At 41.5% G+C, this 20,370-nt stretch overlaps 1 protein-coding gene across 2 annotated transcripts in view; it reads right to left on the reverse strand.

Annotated features, from left to right (window-relative positions):
* Positions 1–20,370, reverse strand: part of LOC129602883 (cadherin-23-like) — a 94,459-nt gene that overhangs the window by 67,092 nt on the left and 6,997 nt on the right. For both annotated transcript variants that reach the window (XM_055502241.1, XM_029175057.3), the window contains exons 2-3: positions 11,875–11,968; positions 10,302–10,379 (exon numbers count right to left, since the gene is read on the reverse strand). In XM_055502241.1, coding sequence (XP_055358216.1) covers positions 10,302–10,379; positions 11,875–11,959 — 163 coding nt within the window. In that variant the 5' untranslated portion in view covers positions 11,960–11,968. The remainder of the gene's footprint in view (positions 1–10,301; positions 10,380–11,874; positions 11,969–20,370) is intronic.

Raw genomic sequence — 20,370 nt, forward strand, 5'->3', positions numbered from 1 at the left:
GCCGGGTAATGGAACATGCCACCTCCGTTGTAAATACACACGCGCACGCACCCACACTCGCACGCACAAACCAAACAACAGCCTCTCCTTTTTGACCTTTTCCCTCCTGTTTACATGTTTATCATTTTGCCCATGTGGTACTGAAATATGGGGCGGATGTTGTTTCTGTCAGCCCTGCAGATGTTGGGAAATGGCAAGCGCCGGGGTCACGAGCGAAGCTGTGGCAACGCAGAGTTGACCTGCAGCCCTGGCTGTCATTGGCAGGGGGGGTGTGGAGTAGCACCTCAGGAAAGAGCGGCGCTTCCTGACAACTACACAGCCGGTACCCCGAACCTTAGAAGAAAGCTTGGAAAAAGGCAAGAAAAGCAGCTTTGACACAAAAGGAAGATTTAATAGTGCGCACAACGTCAAACAAAGGCTGTTCACATTCATCGTATTCCTAATTTTGTTGATTATTGTTAAGCACTGCCTTCTCTTGTGATAGCTGTCCTCTCATACAGATGATCCTGAGAGAGGATGTGTTCAATACTAAGCTTTTTAGCAGGAGCTGTGGCAGCCAATTCTCAGGACACAGATGTTGGAGCTTCGCAGCAGCTCACGAGCAGCATATGTATAACACCACATGACGACCCCAAAGAGATCTATACCAGCCACTTGCCGCCGACTGGCGCTACGTTATTTTCATCTCCTCTGTCTCACCAGGCCATATGGCGCAACAGCTGGAGAACAGCACTGTGCTCCTGAGGCCACAGTAGCATGTCTGATCCTGGTCAGCTCCAGCTCAGCCCAGTATGGCCATCTGACTGGACAGACCATTTCAAAGCCAGATGGACATTAGAGCCACTAGAGCATCTCTATCTTGCTCTCTTAATTCCACCTGCTGTGAAGCTGCTCTCACCGTCATCACACCCTCTGTCATTATATTGAATATTCCCACCTCTCCACGTGTGTATTAGCTCCACATCCACATCTTCCGGTCACTGCATTCTTCCATCCTCCCAAACTATTGTTGTCATTTCTCCACTTTTATCTTTCTGTCCTCTCCTCCTATACATGTACCATGTTTTCACCCTCTTTTGGCCATTCTTTGTCTTCCTGTGCCCAATCGCATCCCTTTTCCCTCACATTCCCAGGACTGTTTCCCGTGAGATGGACATGCAACAGCAGGAATATAGGCAGACAGACAGGGAGGCACAGAGGAAAAACAGAGAGAAGCAGGAACAAAGAGGCAGAAAACAGACAGATGTGTGAAGACGGGGGCGTAGGACGGCCACAGTTTGAAAAGCTCGTCTGAAAATGTGCTCACGCTGACCAGCAGAGGACTGCAATGCAGACATGCCAGAGCCCTGTGTGTGTGAGTGTGTGTGTGTGAGAGAGAGAGAGAGAGAGAGAGGGAGAGAGGTGGTGAGAGTGTTAAAGTCGATGATATGTGTCTAAATGTGTGTGTCCAGATTGTTTGCAATAATACTGTTAAAATTTCATGTCCAGCTACAGTTGTTGCAGTGTTGCCACGCCACACTTGCTTTATGGATTATAAATGAACTCATTATCTTTAGCACTCATTAGCTACAGGTCTTAATTAGCCAAAATTAATATTGTTTCCTGACAAAGACTTTGGCACTGGCAAATTGGCAATTGACCTCCTTGGTTAATCTGAGGAGAGACACAAAATGATGAAGAGGTGCACAGAAAACAAAGGAGGTGAACAGAAGGGACAGTTAATGTCACTTTATCAGTTTTGGCATAATTATTCCCTTTCACCCTGACCGCCTTTTACACTGTTCAAACTATCTCTGCTCTTCAGGAAACAAACCTCCACAGCTGCATGGTCACTAGCAATACTGTATGTTTGAAGCCAAAAAAAATTAACTAGGTTTTTTTTTGCAACTGGGACGTCTCAGAAACAAACTATTGCACAGAGAATCAAATAAAGGAGAGAAAGAGTCGGGCTGGACAGAGAGCAGGGAAGAAGGCTAGAAACAACAGACACGTCTTAGTCCTTCAAAATGATCCATGGTTCGAAGACGGCCTGCTAAATGTCAAACACCTTCTTGACTGGGAGATAAGAACAAGCAGTGCAATTATGCTCTACTCTCTGTAGCCCACTGCCCCACCAGGGTGTAGAAAACACACATATACGACAGCAGACATAAGTTATAGGCTCATAACTGGGCTAACAAACTCACATACAACACAGATAGTATCAAATACTATGAATGTGCAACACTGTTGATCACAGGCAGCAGATAAAATGCACCTAGAAGGTTAAGAGTTACCAACAGTATGTAGAGAGGCTATTCTCCAGTTACTGATGAAGACACCGTCAAACACCACTATCAAATCTGAGCCTGGTTCTGGTAAAGGACACCCACCCTGTCAGTTACTCATTGACACCTGCACGTGAGCCTTTATTTTCCAAGAACAAATGTCAGCCGAGAGCACCTTTCTTCAACAATTGCACAGCGGCTGCAACGACCAACACTAGCATCAGGCCACAAACCACACATGGAGCGTGATACTGAAACAAGAGCCGTGATGTTTTGCATCTAATCAGGTATTGTGGTAACTAAAAAAAACCTTTCGGACCATTGCTCTGTTAATGATGCAGGTTACACGGCGGCAGTGGTGCCACGGAGGTAAAGAACGTTTGTTAGACTGGTCTTACACAAATAAGAAAATCAGGAGCATGTGAAGCGGAGGTACAATGGCTGTGCAAAATACGGTGCTTGAAGTGCCCAAACACCGGTCCTTGCTCTCAGCAGGAGCTCATTTTCCAAGTAATATTCAAAACATTATGCACGGCCCAGTAAGACATTTCTTCCCCTTTGAAATCACCTCTAGTGGTTTTTGAGACCTAGAGCTTTCTGGTTTTCAAAGACCACCAAGAGTTTTACAGTGGTATTTTTTTTTTCACAATTTTTCAATTTTTTTTGTATTTGTGTTATGTTATTTTAACATCTATAAGAATATTACGGAGATGAAGGCCTGTGTGGGGGAAAAATGTGCGTCACAAAACTCCTGTGTGTGTGTGTGTGTGTGCATTTCTTGTCAGCGACTAAATAACACAAATACACATACAAGCAACATGCACAGACAGACACGCACACGCGTCCCCTGTCCTCACACCTACAACTTCCCAGCAATGGAGCAGAAAGCGGTGGTCGCTGATGTGAAACATCAATTTCCAGGTTAGCTGCTCTGTGTAGCTCGGGCAGGTATCAGCCGTGACCCACCTGGGCTGATAAGCAGCTGCTAGAAGCTGATCTGCCACCCAGCAGTGCCTCTCCCAGGTTTGGAGAGACACACATACACACACACACAGACACACACACACACGTAAACAAATAAGTAACCGGACACGATGACTTAATGGGACTCAACCTAAGAGGAAAAATACAAGCAGCAACACCAAAATGTTCATACTGTATTTTAAAAAACACAAATCTTGATAATGGAAGATCAGTATTTTTTCCAGAGCGGGTTGAAACTATATACGGCTACAAAACCCATACTGTAAATCCACAATGCTTGGGCAGTGCTGGGGTTAAGGGTTCACCTGGTTGGTTGAACACATGACTTGTGGGACTGTTAAAACCAGACTGGGCTTAAATTTGAGTCCTATCTAAGAATACACAAACTCACACACATTCACAAAGTTCTGGTTGTCTAGTATAGTCGAGAGCACTTACTGTACAGTAAGTGTAACATTCTAGGTGTATATAAAGATACATCAGTATAAAGTACAGTACTGCATGTTACTAATGCTTAAGAACAGAAATACCAGATTAGGCCCAAATGATACCACATAGTCAGAGTGCAGGGGCACTTGAGACGTGGATAAATAAAAAAAAAGACATACAGAAAACATACAGCAAACGCTACCTGGGATTCTCAAGACAAAGAAAAGGAACTTTCTTTTGATCAAGTTCTTCTGATTTCAGCGCTGAAAACAAACACTGGAGCCTCTCATGGAAGCAGACTAAGACTTTCAGGTTGATGATTAGGAAATTTATCAAGATATTAAAAGTCACACCTTGTGTTTGTGATTACGGTTGTTGTTTTCTTCTTTCTTCCCTCTCATGGAATATGACTTCCCTGAGTGGTTAATGCAACATTCCAGTCAAACCACTGAACCAATCAGTGAGGTGGTGTAAAGAAGACAAATGTGCTCCATTACTTACAATTCCTACTGAACAAACTTTCACAGTTTGGATAATTTTGCAGATATTGTGCTGTTTGCGCCCTAACTCTCTCACACGCGCACACACACGCGCACACGCACACGCACACGCACACACACACACACACACACACACACACACACACACACACACACACACACACACACACACACACACACACACACACACAGTCAGTCAGCTTCTCGTGTATGAATGTGAGAACCCAGCTCTGGTTGGTCAGGTAATCCAACCACTACCACCGTCACAGTGATGGATGTCAGCTCACTGCTTCTTTCTTTGGCAGCGCTGCTCAAACTGGTGTCGTGCCACATTCCCACAGACAATTTCAATTAACTTCTACAACTCGGGGAAAAGCGACACAGGGCCTGCAGCGATTCAATATGCTTCCTTGCGCCTCTCCATCCACACATCACGGAAGCAGTATATCTTTTAAAAGGAGACTGAATAAACACTACAGTGTAAAGTATCTCTGAAAAGCCAATCTCACATCTCATATGTTGGACTGTGCAGCTCAAAATAAAAACAAAATTGCTGCTGCACGTGCCATAAACTTGGTATGTGTGTCGGTTTAGTACACAGTCTGACCTGTAATTCACACCTCAAGTGATGGTTCGCGGGCACGCAAGCACTACTCATGTGTCTCACAACATGCTCTGTCACTGGAGTTGGCTTTCAGCCTTCTAAGGATAAAGGACAACAGGTTCCCAAACGGTTTAAAGTAAAATAAATAAATAAATAAATGAATAAATAAAATGTTAGTAAATAAGTGATAAGTGGAAATACGGTGTCTAGATCTGTACATATGCAAATAGTCTGAAATGTACAAAATGCTAGAAAAATTCAAATGTTAAATGATAATTTCAAAAAACATTCCTTAACATATGACAATAAACCATGAGTAATGCTACCCTTTACATGATTGTGTTTGTGCTGTCTAACCTAAAGTATCCTATAACCAATTCATGCAAGTTTAATACGCAGTTAAAAAATGAGCACAAAAACTTGTGAAGTCAAACATTAAATGTCTTCAAAAAGGAAAAAAAAACAAGTTGAGTTGCCACCGAGCCTTTGGGATAAACATGTTTGTATGTACAGGTACTGTAGAGTTTGTGTTCCACACCATTTGTGGGAACTTGGTGGTAATGCTGCATTGTGAGGCCGGAGTGCTTGCAGTGTTTGCATGGGGCACAATAACACTAACACATCACGCGCCGTGTAAGTACAGACAAAATAATGCAGCACTGCGTCATGATGGATGGTGTGTTTGCAGACATCGCTGAACCGTGGACCCCATTATTTCCTGGGGGAGGACGGGGGAGCAAGCCAGCGCAGGGGAGAGATAAGGGATGATTGACTAAACCAAAACAGAGGTCCCTCACATACGGCCGTCTGTTGGCGTTACCAGGAAGCCACCGTAAGAGCCGTCGCAAGAAAAAAAAAAAAAGTGAGCTCCGTCCAGAAAGTGGGGTCAAGGAGGTCTCGTCATGTGGACAGAGACATTTCCAGTCATCAAGAATATCATCTGGACGAATCTGCTGCTAAGGACAGGTGGACTGATGTTCACCATGGAGGAATACTCCAGCTTTATAGATACAGTTTGTAGAAAGACAAACTTGATGGAAATAAAATTGTACCGCATCAAATACATTTTCCTTACAGTATCTCACAAGAAGAAACACAAAATAGTTTGGAGTTTGTTACAGTTGTATCCACATGAACTAAGCCACTATTTTTATTATTCTTGCTAAATTGGATCAGTGTGATTTCCTGTAATTTCCATCTAGGTACAAAATGGCTTCAGAAATTTTGTACAACCAATATTTTTAATATTACAATTTGCTTTTCCAATAATCAACGTTGAATTATAAAACGTTGCAGTGAGGCAAAACACATCGACGGCAGCTGAAAACTATTTTTTCCTCGTTCATCTACAAGGTGTTATACTGTAGCGCTCACTGATACAAGAGATAAGAGCAGAGCTGTGCAAGCGCCTGAGACTCAACAGTGATGTGTTAATCAGCTGGTAGGTCATTGATTTACACTGGGAGAGTCACCAATTAAAGAGGCTCTAATAGTCAGACTGGACATTTGATCAACAGGAAAGAAAAACAGAGTTTGGTGCCCTTAGGACACTACTGTAGAGCATAAAACAACAGTATCTATGCTGCCAACTGTCGTGATGCATCCGTCCAGCATCCTCACCGTAATGGGTTCAGTCAATTAAAACCAGAAATCGCTTTGAACACTGCCTTGTTCACGTGTACTGGTAAGTTACAGGGTCAATAGACTGAATCTAACAGAATCCAAGAGCGGAGAAAGAGCCCTAGTTACAGTAATGGAGAGTGCGCTAGGCAGCTGCCAATGGGGAATTGGCTGCTGAGAGAGTACACACACATTATCAACGTGTTTAATAAGTTGTTCCTTTAGGCTACTTCCAGCTCCTTAATTATTATTGAATTAGAAGCTAATTAAATGTGCAAGGTATTTACTGTGGCAGCAGAGGACGTGAGGGAGCAGAGGAGAGAGCAGACACACACAAGCACTATGATCTTTGACAGAATCTAAGCATGAATAAGATGCTCTGGACAGCAGCCTTTACAGTAAAGATGTGTCTGTATATGTATTTTATAGAAATTAAATCTTGTGTATTCAGAGACTGTCTGTGCCAGTTACATGTAGTCTGCACATAACTTCATTTTAATTTATACTGCGTGCTCTAGTCAAATTATTCAATTTTCATTATTATTCAAATTATTGCCATGTTGTATGTTGAACTGTTTGGACTTTGGCTTTGTTGTTGCTTTTGTGATGTACCTATAAAAGTAAACTGCAGGCCAATTAGTTTTAAGAAATTTGCTTCATTGTAAAATACAATCTGTTTGTACATTCCAAAAAGTGTCTTTTATTGGCACAGAGGAAAACCAGTTACTGATTACAGTATGTCTATGAACTGTCACTTTAAAGAACATGTACTGAAGCACTAAACCTCACTACTTTCTGAATTTGCATCACGACGGCCATTTTTGGTAACGCTCCTTTGATTTGTGTAAGCAAATCTCCTGTTCTACTCTCTACCCTCTGAATATCAGTATAAAAAGATGAATGTGTACAATAAATTATTTTGCATAAATGCTAGTGTGTCATAATGTGTTGTAATGCTGTTAGCCTAAGCCAAACTTTTAAACTTAATCACATGCTAAAAGGGCAAAAACTACAACCACAACCAACCACACATACACACACACATACAGTACTGTACACATACACATACACATACACGCCTTCCCAGTAGAGTGGGGAAGTTTCTTATTTTGAGCAAATGTTGTGTTCTTTCCACAAGTTAATTACTCAGTAGAGAGCTTAATCTGCCGAATCAGGGCAAAGTGGATTAGGAGATGAGATCGTTTAATCAAAGTGTTCTCTCATTCTAATTACACATCCCATTTCCTGACACAACACACACTGTAATCTGTCACTGCATTTAAACATCAGCTCCTCTGTTTAGTTGCCCCATCTCAAAATGAATGATCCCACTGCCTGAATGTGACAAACACACATTATACAGTACATGCATGTATCACATGTCTGGAGAGTCGCACTGAATTATCAAACATGCATACTGTAGGACATACTGTACAGACATGACTGAAATTTATGTACAGTACCACATAAATAATAAAAAAATATATTGTTGTATCACTGCAGGGTGACCAATAATGCCAACAGTGGACAAATAAAGTTACGATGACAACATCATCATACAAATAAAAGTAACAAATAAAAAAACAATAGCCAACAAATGGACCATCTCCTTTAGGCTGAATTCAGTTAGGACAAATCAGAACTGTCTTAAATCAGCTGCTTCGATGGCTTAACATTTACTGCATCGCATGCTGTTGAAGAGGAATAAACGTAAATGGCTCCATTTCATTTCCAAAAGGTCGACTATGTGGCTTTGATTGCATCACAGCATGGACCTGCCAGAGACAAAAGCCAGCTCAGCGGTCCAGCCACACTATTAACGACTGCATATACTGTATAGCTGTAGAAATAGTGTGGGAAAAGCAGAAATGCCTCTGATTGTATTACGTCACGATCACAACATTGGGTTGAGAGTCTATGCTGCATTATGTGTTAAGTGACTGCATATTAATGGTTATATATGGTATTTACCTTTAACATTATCAACAGTTATATTGTGCAAAAATGAACTGCATGAACAGTTCACAACCTATTGCTGGTTGAGGCTCACGCTCCTTGTGATGTGATGGCGACACAAACCTTGTCACAGGAGTTCTGTGTGGGTACATTATCACCCAGACGAAGTCTGACAACATCCATGCAGCTAATCAGAGTGGCTATAGAAACCTGATCACTGTGCTCAAGCCGTGCCATTTGGTTTCCATTAAATCAGACAGGTGCTCATTTATGGTCATCAAAGTTGTGGTAAAATAAAGACCTAATGAAGAATAGAAGGAGCAATGATAATTTGAATATGATTAAAATCGCCTCCACTCTGCCCTGAAAGCCCAATTTAACCATTCTTTATTCTTTGCACAATCTCGGCACTGAACCTTGAGATGAGAAAATATGTATTTTTAATTTTCCCCTCTATACATATCAAGAGTTAGTGCATTGTCAGCAATGAATTGCTGCTGGGCTAAAACTATTGTTACCGTGTGGAAGAAAATGTGGGTGCAAACGATTCACTCGCCACAGACATGAACACAGACACAAACTTTTGTCTTAATGGCTTCTGTGTCTCTGCGTCCATGTGTTTATGGATTGGAGGGCATCCTAGATGAGGACATCTGCTGAGCTAATAAACAGTAATCCTGATGAATTGACACTGTCCAAGCGCTCAGCTCACTGTCATAATCACACCACTGAAGATGTCATCATGGGCTGGGCCAGGGACATGGCAGACAACTCTCCGGACCAATGGAAAACATCGCTGGAACAAAGCCCAGCTGTCCGAAGAGAGGACACAATGATTCATGGCCAGAGGGCAACCTGGACAAAGTGGTTAGGAAATAAGTAAGGCCACCCACCATCACATCCATGCCCTTCAATTGCGAGAACAGCAGCTGACTGAATGAGAGAGATGGCCTTCTGCCAGAAATCACTTAATACTGCTGTACAAAGATGCCAAAGAGGCAACTATGAGGGCAATAATGTTTGGATCGGGATGATGATTTACTGTAGCTCAGTGGGCTACAGTGACCTTCACTGGCTGCAGTATAAAACATGCACCTAAGATGGTGATGATAGAAATAATGCTGGGATGTTTGAAGTTCCATGTCCAGAATAAAAACAAAAGCTGTGAAGCAAGAATCATGGGTTCTGCGTCATGCATGCACTGCCACAACTGAGATTAGGAATGTTGACAGGCTGGCAGAGTGTAAAGGTTAGGTGACAAAACAAAAACATCTAGAAGAGTCAATTCAGGATTTTAATTTAGCCCCTGATATCCACAAAGATGATGAAAAGCCAGAGATCTCCAAATTGTCCTGTCAATCACTGCCACCAACAAAAATGGCAAAACAAATAAATAAATAAGAGGTCGACTAGCACTTCTAGAGGGAATTAGATTTGACCATCTCTGGAGTTCATACCATCACTCCCAACTGCCGCTAACAGCAGAGGGAATAAAACATATAAGCAAGCTGATAATAATCAAATCAGACCAAACCTTTTCATCCAGACATCACAAACAGGGTGTGAAATATCCCAAGCATCCTGGGCGTCTATTGTGCAAGCTATGTATTATAGAGAATCAATCAGTTGCAAGGCCAGTTTTCTTCTCACACACACACACACACACACACACACACACACACACACACACACACACACACACACACACACACACACACACACACACACACACACACACACACACATCACTGTCAGTCTGTTATGACATCTTTCTTCACTTGTTGTTTTCTTCTTCTTAGTTTAACTAGCCTGTCATCTCTTCTCAGAGGACAGGTACGTTCTGTTCAAAAACAAACACACTACTACTGTACTTTCTTCAGACAAAACACATGTAACATACAGTGCGGTCTGTCAAGTGCAGTGTGCTCCGCGGAGACTCACCGATGGGCATGTCTTCATAGATGAGAAGGTACGTCTGGAAGAAGTAGTTGGTGAATTGTGGCGGCTGGTTAGAACCACCTGGAAGATAAAAAGAAAAAGGCCTTCAAAACTTTGTTACAATAATCACGGTTCATGACTTTTATGCTGCTTGTTTTGCCTTGAATATGAAATGACAACTTCCTGTTAAGGGAAGGGAGGGACGGAGGAGAAACAATTTGCATATTAAGATACGGTAACAGTCTGTAGCATTAGATGTCACAGGTCAATGCCATACAGTACATGTCTTTGTTAGGAAACAAGCTGATGATCTTTGATCGGTTGAGCTGGGACACTAAAGTGAGAGGAGAAGGCCAGACTGATTGAAGTCAGAACATCTGATAGAGTAAAACAGATTTTTAAGAGTGCGAGTTTTCCATTCAGGCCCGTTTATGTTACAGATCTAACGTGTGGTGTGGCAGTGACTCGGTGAGCGAGCACTTCACACCAGGGGTAGGAGGGGATTTAACTAGCCCCCATCCACACCTGTGACTTAATTACTTTGGGGGCCTGCATTATGTTTGGACAGTGCAATGCAGATAGATTACAACCACTAAATAAACACAGCAATCATCAATCTAATTGGTTATGTGGCGGGTGGGCGATGTTCTAGAGGAGCACAGGGTCAGTGTGCTAATGGGTTAGTTATTGAACATGAGGGGAGAAAGGAAAGAGAAGACAGAGGAGCAAGGGAAAGATACACAAAGCAAAACACTGAGGACCTGGAAGATATATAGCTGATAAACTCATTGTGTTTGATGGAAAGTGGTTGTGACGTTCACTTAATACTTTCCCTGCTGCTTCAGCATTGTGTGTGATAGGAGGTGTCTACTGACTGTCACATCGAAGGTCCCTCTCACTATATCTGTCTCTTTCTCAAGCCCTCGCAGATGCAGGCTCAGAGAGGAGCCAAGCGTTTTCCTGGTTTTGAATGTGAAATGCTTAAGCAAGACAAATAACGGGAGGGGGACATGTATGACAATGACATAATGTACAAAAATTATACAAAAAAAAAAAAAACTGTACAGGGCTGAAAGGAAAAGGTGTCCAAGTCAAGAAAAGGTAGGCGTGAACGTCAAGTATAGAAGGTGAGAGGCACATAATCATTTCACACAGTTAATAATGCAGGACTGAGCATGAAGCAGAAGCTGTACAGTAAAAGTTGTTAGAATTCTGCTACCACGTCTCGGCTCCTTTACTGCAGCCTGAAAGGTACTTTTTTACCAAGCTACTGATAAAGGCATGTGTTAATAGCAAAGGTAGATGTAGAGTAGGTGTTGATTCCATAGTGACTCCCATTCAGGACTGTCTGTCTGACTGAACAAACACCTTTTCAGATATTCTGCTGCAAATTCAGATGTGCTGTTGCCCATATTCAAAGACCACTATCCTCCTTTGCCACTGAGAAGCTATTTAGTCGTACATTAAATTGCAATGTATGCACTGCACCAGGAATTTATGGTCATTGTATGAATTATGCATTACAACAAATTACTAGTCACAAGGTCTTGTGTAGTCTTTGTGAATTTCCACTCACCTTCACAGAAAGAGGGGAGAATGAGGAAGGGAAGGAGGAGCCTGGCCAATGTCATCCTGCCGCCGGAACCCACACTCCACGACATCACCTGCACCTGAAACCACATGGATCAGCTGCTCAAAAACTTTGCGGTTCCAGTCAAGCATGAGGTTCTAAGACGAAGTTGCTTTCTGCCAAGCGGGCAGCGAATGTGATCAGCGTCCGGTAATTAGTACAGAAAGCCAAGCAGGTGTTTGCTTATGCAGGTTTGTGACTGATCAGGGCCTCGGGTGTTGATGAAGGCAAATCCACACCAACAGCTCAATTACAGTCCACACTGTTTAATAGCTATAATCAAGACACTACACTTTTAATTGTCTGATTAAAAAAAAGGGAACACTGCCTTGTGCTAAAAGTGTAAAACCCCCTGAAAAAGCCCACTGCAATTAAATAGTGTAGAATACAGACATCGCTGGGTTGTTGATGTTGTGCTATTGCAGATAAACTACATGTGGTGGAGTCAAATCAGACCAAGCAGCTAAAGTTTACAGGTGAGGGAGCAGTGCATTGTCCCGTGAATAGCCTGTCTGTGCTGTGGTGTATATATGCATGTGTGTGCACACGGTTTTATTAGTGTGTGTGTGTGTGTGTGTGTGTGTGTTTGTGTGTGCCCGCGCCACAGAGAAAAAACATTTGTTTTCATTTGGATTTTTGTTTCCTCAGCAATATTGTATTTCACCTTTTGTGACTATGAAACCTGCATGACCATGTCTCCTAAATTATGTCCTCCACACTTCCTTCCTCGTTTCCTTTTCTCCTCCTCCGCTCATAGACATTCATTCAACTCAGTGGTTACTTCACATAGAAGGATGGCAACAGCCCACACAGAGTACACATTTCCACAACAAGCCAAAACTGTGCTTTTTTCTTTCCTCCACCACATTGCCCGCTCTTAAAATTCTACGCATACGTGAGGTAGCATTGGTCACTGTGGAGCACTTAAGGAAGCCAAATGTACTGACATACACAGTTTATCAAACCCAGTAACTCCGACATTGCAAGCAACAGCACCTGAGGGCAAAATCTCAGTGTTTCCCGTGTTCCTCTTTGATGCTTGGACAGGGATGATCAGTCTGGATAAGAACAATCAATAAATCCCATTCCCAGCTCTCCACACGGCTAAAATATAATATAATTATACACAAAACAGCGAACAAGCTCTTTAAGCGTCTCAAGCCTTTTTTCCCCTTTGTTGAATGAAAACATTATCCCCCCCCCCCACTTATGACACTGTGCCATGTGTTAGATGCTTTTCTAAATAGAATTTGTGGTTTTAGAGTAAAAAGAAACTGAGACGCTGCTGTAAAAGCCATGATGCAATCTAATGCTGGTGCCAAAAATCAGCTGTAACAATGCACTTTATGGAGAACGGTGTTTTATTTCATTTTTTCACCCTGCTCTGTTCGTCTCACACACACACACACATGCACGCACGCACGCACTGATCCCTTCTCCAAATGCTACAGGACATTTCTGAGATGACAAATGGCTGCATGTGAGTGATGGATGCTGGTTGAGACAGACGCATTGGGTTAGCAAGTGCTGAGGCGGCCGTGCAAAATCCGTGCGGCCGTGCTGCAGCACTACTCGGCTGTGCTCATCCGGGACACAGCAGCATTCAATATTAAACATTCTTACAAAAAAAATGGCCCCTCACTACCTTACCCATCATCTGTCTGTGTGTATCCTGGACTGTGTGAATTATAAACAAAGCAGCTGCTATAGTAACAACGCTACAGGTTATCAGGTCATCAAATCAATTATTTGTGGTATTTTAACCCTAAATCTTTCTATTGTTTTTATTGCGATCTCCGTCATTTGGCTCACTTGGACATCAAAGTTAATTTAAAAACTGCTGACCGGTTGTTTTGGGGGCAGAATATTAAAGTGTTTACCTAACGTTAAGGTTCAGTTCACTCAAATCACAAACAGTCACTTTCCAGTGTTCCCTCGGGTTTTTCGTTATGCAGATAAATTTAGTTTTGGCCCCAGCTTTGAGATAACTGCTGCAGAGTTTTCAAGCAATGCAGCAATACAATTTAGGTGAAGGGAATTTATTTTGTGACACCCGGCGCATCAAGAATTGGCATTTAGTAAGTATTAACCTCTGTCCACCGTGTGTCTGTGTACGACGGACGCTGGTTGTGAATATAGTATTTGCTGAAGTTTTCTAAATGTCAATATTTTGAGCTCCATAAACACAAACCCATACATTTAATCTAAATGCTGTCAATAAATACAGTCCCAACTAACCATTTACTCAATAGATGGACAATCCTTCTACTGCTTGATAAGCCAGCTCGTTCCCACCTTAAATAGAATTCTAGAAAATGGTATGTGATTTGTTTCTTTGGAGCTCTTACATGGGTGACTCAAGCTATTGTGTGACCATACAGTGTTTACTTTATGGGTCATACTGTACCTGTATGCTGCTACTGCAATCAATTCAGGAACAATGTAGCAGAGGATGTGTGGGATGGTGAGAACAATGAGAACGGCCCTGACTTCAACACTCAAAAATTACGACCAATTCTTTGATTATTGTTTGTGGAGCCTTTTGTTATTGCAGAAATCTCACCGCAAGGCCTTAAAGGAGGAGGGACAGGTATATATGTCTTATGCTTACAAGTGACGACTTTATAACTTTTCATATAACACACAGCAGTGAGTATGATAACTCTGCAGTAATGAATCAAATGGCACTGTGGTTGTCAGTGCATAGTGGTTTATGGGATGGCAGCAGCAGCAGCAGCAGCATGAGCATGGAAATCTCTATAATCCAAAGTCGACAGTGTGGTAGATTCTGTATTGTGTTTTCTAATAAAGGGACAAGCCCAGCTTGTGTATGAGGATTCAATTTGAATTTTTATTTATTGACCGAGATGGTCAACGGGAGATGTGTATGCTGGAGGACAATCCTCTTTCCAAACAGGCTGCCTACAGATTAAAATGTAATATTCTTTATCAATTGTGATCAGCATTATGGCCGTGGAGCAACAGACAACATCGGGTGAGTTAACGTGGAAGTGCTTTTGTGACAGGAGCAGGTTTAGAGCTTGGCTCCTGCAACTCAAGGACGTCTTTATTCTCCCGGAAGCTAAATAGTTGCGAGCGGACTAGTGATTCAAAGATTGTGGAGAGGAAGAATGCTGAGTGAGGTTCAGGTCACAACTGTGATGCTTTATGTAATTAGTTGAAGTGTACGATGCAGCCACAGACCAGCAGGGCGGGATAATGTTAGCATGGGGCGAGGCTGCTCTACTGCACTGGCTCTACGGTTGCCTATAAAAAAATCAAATAGTCTCTCACACTCCCAAATGTGCCGTTTTCAGACCAGTCCAGCATTATATTTCTCTCATTTGATGCATTGTTATGCCGTTGTCAACTTTTCTGTGCAACATTTTGGGAGACTTAAGTTAAGTCCTTACTGTAAGCTTTACCAAGGCTTTTATTGTGTAGTCATAGGCATAAACTATAGTTCCCTGAAGCTAGAGAGTATTAAAAAGCAGAACATATTTATATTTTCACTTTTTGAGACTGCTGCTTTTGGTTTTTAGAAATATTTTTACCTGCGATTAAAAGTCCACGTTTCTTATAGAACTCCAGCAGAGCTTGAAGACAGAAAGTATTCTGACTGAATAGAATTTCTACGTTTTTGCCCAGAATCTGATTTTGATTGTTTACTTCCTGGCGTGCGGCTAACTGATAGTAACACCTTCGGGTCTGAACCATCCTGTGCTTTGCCCATTAAGAGTCAAGACTCTTTCATTAGTGGTGGTCCTGTGGCTTATCTGACATTAACGTGTGATTAAGGCGGTGTAAAATCAAGCATAATATGTGGGTCTGCTGCGCTCCCTCCACAGAGGACGGCCTGCCCACATGGCTGTATCTCTTGGCCTAAAGCACTCGATATTATTGATTACATGGCAATTGTGTCTGACTTGCCTTTACCTCAAAGGCACTCTTCTCAGAAGGAATGGTGGACTTCGGCCAGCAACCAGATCTGGATTATCACAGCCAATCAATGGTGGGACCCCCTTTCCCCACTCAGTCTTCATGAAAAAGCCATCGCTCATTAGCAGCGCGATCCCAGGCAGATTAGCAGACATTTGGCTTTGTCAGGAAGGAGGGATGGAGGGAGGGACGGCGCACTGCTGATGAGCTGAGTAATGTCTCCCACGTCACCTTCCTGATCTCTTCATCTTATACATGTCAAGACTTGCTAAAACCCTGATTCAGCAAACCTCACGCATGATAGCAGTGCCGTGTGAATTGGCATGTTCTGTTTCTGGGTCAGACAGCAGCAGCTCATCTCTGGATTCTGTTTGGAGTCATGTACGGTTCAGACAGAGCACAGCGCACAGAACACGTCACGTTCAACAGCAAACGCAATGGATCACTTCCACAGCACTGGACAAATCACACGAGCAGGTCTCTGCCTTTCCTGTGGATATCACAGAAGGAATCTGATGTTAATTAACTGGAAAATGGGCCACAAACATCTTCAATCACAGCAGAACCGAGTAGAATGGCTGCGCTGAAGTCTCCTCAATAAAAGATCACAGCTCCCCGAAAGGCAAACAGATGATAGGAGACTACAGCACACACACGTACCAAAACTAAGTCCACACAAGACCTTGCGTGCCTCAATTTGATCCTTTATGGACTGACAGAGTTTCACAAACAGAGAGCCTTGGGAGACGGAAACTCGTTGCCTGTCACCAAACGCTTGAGCAGCCACGCGGCTCTGCGTTCGCTCACACGACCACTGCATGTGTGTGTAAGACACAAGGTCTAAAAGATCCAGTTCTGCAGGCAGAGCTTGATTAGTGTTCAGCGTGAGTAAAGCGTAGGTGAGAAATCTCCCGGTGTGGCACGCGCTGAGACACAGCTGGGTGAGCGACGCTCCGGCATTTGTCAAGTCCACCCGGAGCAGCAGCATAAAAAACCGCAGCTACAGAGCAGCCATGCAGGTGCAGTAACACCGTACTAACACCACCTCCTGCTGAAAGCATAGACTTACTGTAGGTAACATGGAGATTTATTTGCAATAATTAATATAGCATTCTGATGCCACAGGGATCTGCGTACTGTAATGCCATTTGCACTGATCAGAGTAGCTGAAATTACACCCAGCAAACAGCAGTGACACAAAGACGGTCCTTCATCACAAAATTATGTTAATACCTATATAACGTGTGGCCAAATTTACAGAACTACTCTATACGTTTTCCAATTCATCATATTCATCATCATACTTACTTTTACTAGCTCGCTATGATACAGATGTCTGCTTTCCTTGTAGAGGAAATCTTGTAGTGTCAGGCTAAGAATGCTATGGAGAAGCAAAAAGTGATAATTAAGAATGATGTTTTAATGCTGAGTGGCTCTATTTGTGGCCAGCTGCCATCAGTCTCCACTGTCTGTACTGTAGGTCTCGTCTGTGTGTAATCTTTAGACAACCGTGCATGTTTACATACAGTACAGTACGTCGGCTCTGTTTTACACCGAACAACCTGAACTGTGAGAAGCGTGAGTGGTTGCGTTACTCTATTTGACTTACACTCGCGGCACCTACTGTGCTTTAAAATCAAACCTCATTAAAAACTAGAAAAAGTAATTTCTCGAGAAATTACGTGGGAGAGCTGATCTGCTGCCGCAACGATGACAAACGCTGATTAAGCTGCTGACGTCAAAAAAGTTGACTACGTCCAAAAGTTGACTACGGCAAAGCGATGAAAACGAGAAAACGTTGACAAAGATTAAAGCGATGACAAAAGATGGCGATTAAAAAGATGATGATTAAAAAGATGACCAAGGTTATACTATGACAATATTAAAGAGATGACAATGATTCAAAAGTTGACCACGGTTAAAAGATGTCAAAGATTAAAAAGTTGACCAAGGGGCATTGTTGACAATCATAAATAAGCTGACTATCTTTTTGATTTTAATAACTAGTAGAAATTTACCAGTCAGAAACAAAAATCTTGCCATTTAAGGTAATAAATACATTGGTGCTTTTATTTTGAAAGGATTTAGAGGTTGTGTGTGGGCGATTACTAAACTATAAAATAGTCATTAGATAATCATAATTTATCATTCAATAGCAAGAATAGCCCTATTAAAGCAAAAGATTTAGATTTAGCCCTTTCAGAATAAAAGCACCCTAATAAGTTTGAGTGGCTATTTACTGAACTCTAAAGTAGTCCCATTAACGATTGGTAAGTATTCAGAACCACAATTTTTTTAATCAATCTTGCCATTAAAGGTAATAAATTGTAATTGGTGCTTTTATTTTGAAAGGATTTAGAGGAAATGTGTGGGGGTAATAGCGTAACTGTCAATTAGTCTTTAATTACCCATTCAAAAGCAAAAACAGTGCAGTTAAAGCTAATAATTGGCAATGGTGCTTTTATTTTGAAAGGATGTAGAGGAAGCACGTGTGGGTAATTACTAAACTGTTAATCTATCTTTAAATAGCCATAATTACCCATCTAAAAGTTGAAATATTGCTATTAAAGCTAATTATGTGGCTTGGTGCTTTTATTTTGAAAGGATTTAGAGGAAGTGTGTGCTTAATTACTACACAATCCAATAGTGTAGTTGAGTAATCAGTAATAAGCATGGAACTGCTGTCTACACTGAGCATCAGCAGTTTGACCTGTCAGTGAAATCTGCAGCTGCGCCGTCGCCATGGAGACGAAAGGCGGGAAAATCAGGCTCACTCTGCTCTGTAAAAACAGAGTTTCACCCTGTATAAACAGGCTTGTTCCAGCTAAACCATGATAGTTATCACAAAAATTATTTCATTTTACGAGTCCCAAGGCTTCAGTGAGCAAATGGTGTGAATTTTATGTTTGAGGATAAAAGCTTGTAGCCACAGTGGCAATTTCAAAATATGTCTCCTCTGTTTTTCTCCCCAGACGTCTGCCGAAAATTATCATTAGAGTCTATGGGAGAATTTCGGGATCTCTCTGCGCTTTGAGGTTGATAGCGACTAAAGTATAGGTCTGAGGGTATATCCAGACACATCATTAGAAAGAAGACAAGTATGACTACGATTTAGTGAAGTAATTATGTTGATAGAGTAAAAATTGTGGCTGTAGTGACGAGTTAGAGACAGAAGTTCTGTCTTTAAAAAGCGCACCCTCGCACTCTGGCTGTGACATCACGCACTCTAAATGACCCAATACACACTAATGGAAAAGCTGAAAATTTAACAAAAACCACACCATATTTAAACGCTCACTAGTTGAAAAGTATAGAAGATACGACAACGCTGATTTACGAGGAGAAAGTTGAGCGATGATGGACGCTTTTGAAATTGAAATGACGTTTCTACGCCAAAGTATGACGATGATAGACGCTGATGAAAAGAGGGAAGTTGACAAAAAGTTTAACGATGATTCCCATAGACGACCATTATAAAAAAACGATGAAAAAAGTTGAATAACGTTAAAAGTTGAAAAGCTGAAAACATAAAAAGTAATAGCCCACATCTCCTAAAGATGACACACGTTTAGAAAGTTGAACGACAATTCTACGATGAAGCGTTAAAAAGTAGATAGCAATCAAAAAAAGGGCGGAATAAGTAGAAGAAGAATAATAATAACTAGAAAAAGTAATTTCTCGAGAAATTACGTGGGAGAGCTGATCTGCTGCCGCAACGATGACAAACGCTGATTAAGCTGCTGACGTCAAAAAAGTTGACTGCGTCCAAAAGTTGACTACGGCAAAGCGATGAAAACGAGAAAACGTTGACAAAGAATAAAACGATGACAAAAGATGGCGATTAAAAAGATGACCAATGTCATACTAGGACAAGATTAAAATATGACAATGATTCAAAAGTTGACCAAGGTAAAAAATATATCACAGATTAAAAAGTTGACCAGAGTGCATTGTTGACAATCATAAAGAAGCTGACTAGCTTTTTAATTTGAAGAAAGTATTTGTAAATAATTACCTGTGTAATAGTTTAATAACTAGTAAAAATTTACCAGTCAGAAACAAAAATCTTGCCATTTAAGGTAATAAATAACATTGGTGCTTTTATTTTGAAAGGATTTAGAGGTTGTGTGTGGGCGATTACTAAACTATAAAATAGTCATTAGATAATCATAATTTATCATTCAATAGCAAGAATAGCCCTATTAAAGCAAAAGATTTAGATTTAGCCCTTTCAGAATAAAAGCACCTTAATAGGTTTGAGTGGCTATTTACTGAACTCTAAAGTAGTCTCTATAACGATTGGCAAGTATTCAGAACCACAAATTTTCTAATCAATCTTGCCATTAAAGGTAATAAATTGTAATTGGTGCTTTTATTTTGAAAGGATTTAGAGGAAATGTGTGGGGGTAATAGCGTAACTGTCAATTAGTCTTTAAATAATCATAATTACCCATTCAAAGGCAAAAACAGCGCAGTTAAAGCTAATAATTGACATTGGTGCTT

This window comes from Betta splendens, chromosome 15 (genome assembly GCF_900634795.4).
Source record: "Betta splendens chromosome 15, fBetSpl5.4, whole genome shotgun sequence".
Classification (NCBI taxonomy): Eukaryota; Metazoa; Chordata; class Actinopteri; order Anabantiformes; family Osphronemidae; genus Betta; species Betta splendens.